This window comes from Amphiura filiformis, chromosome 4 (assembly GCF_039555335.1).
Source record: "Amphiura filiformis chromosome 4, Afil_fr2py, whole genome shotgun sequence".
Classification (NCBI taxonomy): domain Eukaryota; kingdom Metazoa; phylum Echinodermata; class Ophiuroidea; order Amphilepidida; family Amphiuridae; genus Amphiura; species Amphiura filiformis.
Genome location: NC_092631.1, coordinates 55,432,388 through 55,439,836, shown reverse-complemented (window position 1 = coordinate 55,439,836; position 7,449 = coordinate 55,432,388). Strand labels below are relative to the sequence as shown.

Genomic DNA, 7,449 nt, shown 5'->3' with positions numbered 1-7,449 from the left:
GTCCTTGAAAAATGGAAACCTCTGATTGAAATGATGGAGTAGGTGTGCGTTATAAGAATGTAATTACTATTAGTATGAAAATGTAATGAGGTGAATAATTGGTCTGATAAGGCCAAACGATGAAAATCAAGAAAATTATATTTGATAAAGAAAATTATTCCTAAACAATTAAAAAAAAAACCAAACAATTTAATATAAAGCACTAGCTAGAGTGTATCATGCTCTTCTTTAAATCCATATCATTTATATTAACTATATTTTTTTCGTTATAAAGAATCATTATACTATATTGTTATAATCGGAATCGTATATTTACTAGAAACACTTCATCATATAAAATGAGACGAGTTTCGACCCTAGTTAATCTTTAAATTGAGTTATTTAGGCTTAATGAGCAACCAGTGCATGCGTGCTAAAAAGGAAATTATATTATCTAACTCTGGCTATGATATGACAGCTTTTCAAATGGAATGATTGTATTAAGCAATGGATTGCTTGAGTTCAATGAAAGTCAGAAAGTCAGTTTTTTAAAATTTAAAGTTTTTAAAATTAAAGTTTTTTAAATTAATAGGGGAATGGAATAGTTCTTGAAAATATACATTTAAAATGTGCCTTTTTTGCTAACATCAAGTAATTTTTGTGGTGTGAAAGTAGTATAGCACATAAAGGATTAATAAAATTGTATATTACACGCAAGATTGTAACACTTTCTATTTCTCAAAGACCTCGTTCTTCAACCCCAATAAAACGTGTACACGCCATGATAAAACCTGATGTATGTAGAGTACTAAACCTCACACTCCAAAGAATAGGTCAGTTCGTTAATCTTTGGTTGATAAATGAAGGTAATGGAACCGTGCCGTCAGGATTGTGCTATTATCGCCCTGAGTGATTGCAGAGAGTACATTCCACTCAGTTTATCCACACCTGAAGGGATTTGAATTCGTCATAAAATATTGGCATCTGGGGTACCATTTGACAGCTAATGATCTCTTCCGTTTCTATTTCTCAATCATTATGAAAATGTTGATGATGATGATGATGTGCACATTCATGTGACGTCGTACAAAATTTGGAGTTCGTCGTAGTACATTGTTAATAATGTGTAACGGTGGTGCAATTTTGATGATGCATAAATTGGTATTACCTGTTTTATTGTTTGTTATAACTGGTATATTTGCGGATACACCTGCCAACTGTTCTTTTGAAGAAGTTGAAGGAAGATGGACATTTAATCTTGGTCAGGTATGTGTTTTGCCTTTTTATTACCACATTATACGAGTTGCCAATTGTTTGTATTTTTAAAAATACTTCTCGATGCTATAAAGAGGCTGTTCAATATTAATTTTATGAGCTACGACAAAAATTGCTTTCCCCCGGCCAATGCAAATTATGATATTCGTCTGTTGAAACGTGAAATTATTTTAATCTGGGTATACACGTGACCCGGTCAAGTAATGTTGCCAAAACTGTTTTGAAGTGATTTAACACTAAAATTTGTGTAACGTGGCTTTCAAATGTTATATTGATTTCTCAATACATCAAATTATTAAAAGCTGATGAAAAAATGATGCAAAAATCTGAAACTGTTCACAATATATTGTCCTCATTGTGCTTGATCGGCTCATACATGAACATAATTAGGCTACATATTAATCTCGACTATCTTTTAATATTGTAAAAAATGTCATGTCGTTTTTAGCCCCTGGAGTGCATCTATCGTCTCATGTAACACGGGCGACATCATTTATATTCGCCTCGTTGTTTTACGCCAAAAATAATAATGTCGCCCGTGTTATATGAGACGATAGATGCACGACAGCGGCTAAAAACAATACCTTTATTCTTATTCTTAAACACTTCAATTCAAATAAAAATATCATACAAATTTTAATCAAATTAAACCTACATTTAGCAAGGAATTACCTAGGGCTTAAAATCGACCAGTCTCGTTGTTGCTGTGCGCCTCCGATTGGTCCAAATAGTGAGTACGCGTATCGCGTTGACGCACACGCGCTTACCCGTGTGATGTCGTGTCATATCACACGGGTAAAGCTGGGTAAGAACCAATAAGATTGCAGGAACGTTCTCAAGTGTTTAAGAATGTACATTCTTCTTTCCTCTTACCTAAAACCGGAACGATTTACCATGGGTCTGCTAAAGTGGTGATAAGTGGTCTTTTGCGTTACACGCTATAATGAAATGTTTCTAAAAGTGTTTTAGAATGTAATTCATTTAATGCTAATTTATTGCACAGGCTAAGGAAGCCTGATTACCTTTTAGAAATAGCCGAGTGGGAGGGTTTTCAATAAAATATTTTTTTGTGTAAGAACTGATGCATCCTATGCACAAAAGAATATACGAATATAATTAATATTGTACATCTGCATAATAACGATTCGTGTAGAAGGCAGAGTCAGTGGCGTAGCGTCATAGGGGCACGGGGGGACACGTGCCCCAATCGATCTGAATGTTTTTAAACAAGCTGTTTTAGGCAATTTTACTATGGGAGTTTTAAAAAAACTCAAACTCCCATAGGAAAATTGCCTAAAAACAGCTTGTGCTCCCCATCAGACCCGGTGCCCCCCAATCACGGTCGGTACCCCCCATATGATGACCCCTGCTACCTCCACTGAGAAGAGTATTCGTGTTAATCTTATAATCCGTTTTTAATTTAGTGAAAATGAAGACTGAAAAGGTGGTTAAATATCTATATAAAAATTCCATTTCGTTTTAATGATACTCTAATCTATTATTTTCTGAAATTAACTTTGAGGTTCTAAGTGGAATTATTTTATAAAGTGTAAAAATCCAGAACGTCTTTACAAGAAAATAGATACCGTGCAAGCCGGGGACCACCGAATTCTTATCGATACACATGAGAAACCAGGTATCAACTAAATAGATCAAAAGGATGTTTGCTTTTATTAAAGATGATCCTTGTTATCCAAACGAGATGTTTATTCTCTGTATAGCTTTTCACATGATTTTCATGATCACTGGAGAAAAGAAGGAGAAAGGGGGAATCTAATTAAGATTAATGGAACTTTTACGCATATTCCTGTCTCCATTGTATTACTCTTTTCCCTAGGCTGGTAGTGATAAAACAATAGCATGTACAGAACCATGGGAACCAGTCACTAGTTTTGAGGTGAACCTCCATTTTCCCGATGTGGTAGTAAATAAAGATGGTAAGACTTAGACGCTTAGACGACAAAAACCCTGTACTACGGGCCCGACCGACCCAGATTTTGTACAAATTGGGGAAAAAATTCCTGTACAAATGAATGACCCAAATTTCGACAATTTCAGGAACCAATTTTTTTTTGTATTCCCAAATTGCAAATATTTACAGATTTTGGTGATTTTTTGGGGTCATTTCCAAATCGACCGATCGACCCAACTTAAAAGGTCCGTCTGCCCATAGAACAGGGTTTTTTTCCTATATTTTCTTATTCTTTTTCAAACAAATAAGAGGTAGAAAAAAAGTTCATAATATTACTGTCTTCGTTAATTCCTATTCTGATTGTAATACCGCAATAAAGTCTGTACCAAAAAGGAACGCAACTGTTATCAAACAATTAATTATGTCCACAATGTTTCAACATAGAAAGAAGGGTGATTTATTTACGCGCATTTTGATACCCCATAATGTCGTTCAATATTTACAACACAGTAGTACTTTGAAAGCAAAATACCCGAATTTAAAAGTTGCAGTTTACAGCGATCAATGGTTATTATGTAAACACTGTGGCACGTAAAACCTTCCATTAAATATCTTCGCGCTGACTTGAAATCAATACAAATAGCTGCAAGTTTTAAATTCGGGTATTTTTCTTTAAAACAACTGCTGTGTTGTTAATAATGAACGAAATTAGACGAATAGGGTATCAAAATGCGCGTAAATAGATCATCCTTCTTTCTGTGTTGCAATATTATGAAAAAAATAGTAGTTCTGAAACTGTAGGCGTATTTATAACAGCTACGTTACTTTTTGTGCAGTCTTTATAATGTTTAACTTATATTGGTGTTGCTACTTTAAATTGTTTTAGCAATTTCAATCATGTCATAAAGCATAATTCGTGTTAATAATATCTCAATGTTATCAGAATATAAACATATTTGTTATGATTGATTTCTATCATCCATCTGTGGTATAATTAAAAACGCTGTCATTATTGTATAGGTATTATTTTTAAACAAATTTATCATTTTTCAGGAATTTTAGGGTTATGGACCATGATCTACAATCAAGGCTTTGAAGTAGTTCTACATGGCAAGAAATTCTTTGGATACAGTCGTTATGAAATTCAACATCAGCAGTTTGTTGCTAGCTATTGTAATGAGAGCAGCGGATGGGCACATAACATAGACCAGAGTGATTGGGCTTGCTTGCGTGCCGAACAAATTGAAGCTAAATATCCCTCAGCGTCGAGTAAAGCGAACATATACGAACTAGATGACTTTGGAAGCGATTCCCAAAAGAAGTATAAACCGAGCCAGAGTTTTGTTAATGGTAACTCTCACGATTATTTTTAAGCTAAAGCTTCACTTTTATTAATTTCTATTATTAAGATCCAAAATATAAACGATCATTTAAATAGCAAAGGACTGAATGAGTAAACTGAAACATTTAAATGTTTATCGAAAGACCACGATTTTGTGATGTATAGAATCTTATTTCAAAATACCATGGAAAAGTCAAGAAATAATTCTTTACATAATATTTATGAAGATTTTAAAAAGGTGATACTAAATTCAAGGATTTCAAGGATCAAAGATATCATGGATTTTAAAAAGGTGATACTGAATTAAATATTATAATATGTGTATTTTCTATGTTCTCTACGTCTACTATACAGTGCGACACAAAAAGAATTTTACCCAATTCAAATGTTAATTTCTCAGAGTTAATCCCAGCTATTAACAATATTGTTACATATATTCGAAATATATATTTTGCTAAAATATAAGGTGAAAAAATTCAAGAAGAAGAAGCTAAATTAACAACATTGTGCAAGAGGGTCCAACATAATTGTCCGCACGTAATTCAAAGGGATGTGTCAGATTACCAACAGTATTGCAAAGAGTTAGACATACATAAAATAATTATTGGTTCACACCCGCAGCTTGTCATTCAAAAGTGACAAAAATCTTGGATTGTAATTCATCCATGCATATAAAATATTCATCACTTTTGAATGACCAGTCGAGGGTTTTTATCAATTTATTATATGTATATGAGGCCGGTCGAGTGCAGATCTGTCGGAACACGATTTTCAATACGGAATAAATGCTAACCTCACCGTGACACCCAAGCAGCAACGTTCATTTCCCATTGAAAAAGCGTTATCCGACGGATCAGCAGTTGACCATTCTTATATACCAGACGCAATACTGATGGTAAATCGACACATATTGAATTACGCGTGGACAAAGTAATTTTGGAACCTCTTACTTAATACTTGCACTATTTTGATAATTTAACTTCTTTTTGTTTCATTTTTTCACCACACATTCTTAAAACAATATATGTTTAGAATATGTAATAATATTGTTAATATTGGTTCTAAACTCCGAGAAATAAATCTTTGAAATAGGGTAAAGCTCTTTTGGACCACATGTCCTGTTGTTGTATGTTCTATATTAGTTAAAGCCATAATGTGTGATTTGCTCCACAGCGACGCCCCAATGTCCAGTGGAGTACTAAAATATAACGTGAAAGACTAAGCCTGAAGTGCTTTAATTACAGTAAAATTTAAGATTTTATATTAAATCCGGAGATCTCCGGTTTTATTCTGTAATCACCGATCGAGTGATGGCTAAACACATTTCGTACATGTTTATCATCACAGTGGTATCATTGAATCAGTGACGTATACACTGTGTGCATATCGCTATTCGTTTTTCGTCATGACGTATAAACTGTGTGCATATCGCTGTTCGTCTTAAGTCTTGTTTGTATATCCCAGCTGCATGACGTTCCGCCAATAATCATGTTAATAATACGATCGGAGAGCTAATACACGCATTCTATGCACTGAATGAAATAGCAGTTCTTCTTCGTCATGTTCGTTTTAATTCATTAGTTTGACTAATTCATTAGTTTATGCAAATCACAAATTATGGCTTTAATAGTAGAAATAGAAATTGAAAGCGGATTTCCAATTTGTATGAATAGGTAACAGTTAAGGTTTAATATTTCTTTTTTGCTTTCTAGACATCAATTCCAAACAAAAATTTTGGAAAGCTAGAGTATACAAAACGTATAAAAATGTGACAGTACAACAAATAAGAAGACGAGCTGGGGGACAACAATGGACGATGGGGAACCCAGAACCAATGGCGCCCTCTAGGATACTGCTAATGGGTAAGCTATAATCCGCCATTTTCCTATATTTCTGTTTGCTTGCCTATCTCTTTAATTACTTTATCTGTTTGACTCTCCTCGACCCTTAAGAAATGTTGTCAGAGAGTGTAGAGAAGTGATATGTCTGTGGAAAGGTATATGTGTGGGCCGAGTATGTATGCGAGGTGAATGGGTGAATGGGTGTTTGAGGGGTGGGGTGGGGTGGGGTGGGGTTTGTGTGCTGTACTGGGCTGGAGGTGTTTGTTGTGCACGCTTTATACGTTCTGACTATTCTTGTTAAAGTGCGTGTAAGGGAAGTATACATTAGCAGTATGCTTCGACTATATTTATAAATACACGTATTTATAAATACGCACGTGAACACATCCGTGCTGCCATAACAGCTTGTAGACGGTAAGTTTCGAAGTGACCTTCTACATATAGCGGGTGGTATTCCTACATTTGAATGGAAAGGTTGTAAACAACGCGAAACTTTGCAGCAAAATTGTCTATTTTGTGATTATATTGTAAACGTTTCCGTCGGCATATACTTTCAAAATGTTGTTTATAATAACATATTGTTGGTATTCGTTATTAGGATTGTGAACATCTATAATAGCACCACTAGCACTCACTTTTACCAATTAATTATAACTTTTCTTTAATACTTTTATTATATGTTGCAGCATCATCTCAATTGCCTGATGCCTTTGACTGGCGTGACGTTGATGGTATAAGCTACGTATCACCAGTACGAAATCAGTATTACTGTGGTAGTTGCTATGCGTTTGCATCAACCGCTTTACACGAGTCTCGTCTACGTGTAATGACCAACAACACATACAGGGTAGGAGCCATTACACTCTAAGAAATAAAGGTTCTAAATAGAACCTTTTTTTGTCCTCTCAGGAGAACCCTCCCTCTTGAACCTCTAAAAAGGGTTCTTTAATTTACGAGAACCCTTAAAGATCTCTGAAGATCTGAAAAACAGTATCACATTTTGGGGCCATTTTTGACGGTTTTGGAACTATTTTTGGTTCTTTTAGAACCTCTAAGGGTTCTCCTGAGAGAACAACTTTAGAAACTTTTTAGAACCATTA

The 7,449-nt window shown here is 34.6% G+C and overlaps 1 protein-coding gene across 1 annotated transcript; it reads left to right on the top strand.

The window, feature by feature from the left end:
* The first annotated feature begins 643 nt into the window (after positions 1 to 643).
* On the top strand, positions 644 to 7,263 carry LOC140151084 (dipeptidyl peptidase 1-like). Its single transcript, XM_072173292.1, has 5 exons — positions 644 to 1,245; positions 3,092 to 3,191; positions 4,220 to 4,516; positions 6,221 to 6,370; positions 7,036 to 7,263. Exons 1-5 carry the CDS (start codon positions 1,102 to 1,104, stop codon positions 7,215 to 7,217), a joined length of 873 nt encoding a protein of 290 aa, XP_072029393.1. The 5' UTR covers positions 644 to 1,101; the 3' UTR covers positions 7,218 to 7,263.
* The last annotated feature ends 186 nt before the right edge of the window (positions 7,264 to 7,449 follow it).

Coding starts and splice junctions, on each gene's coding strand:
- LOC140151084 (XM_072173292.1), top strand. CDS start 1,102: ATGTGTAACGGTGGTGCAATTTTGATGATGCATAAATTGGTATTACCT. Junction 3,192..4,219: donor TGTGGTAGTAAATAAAGATG/GTAAGACTTAGA, acceptor ATCATTTTTCAG/GAATTTTAGGGTTATGGACC. Junction 4,517..6,220: donor GAGCCAGAGTTTTGTTAATG/GTAACTCTCACG, acceptor TTTGCTTTCTAG/ACATCAATTCCAAACAAAAA.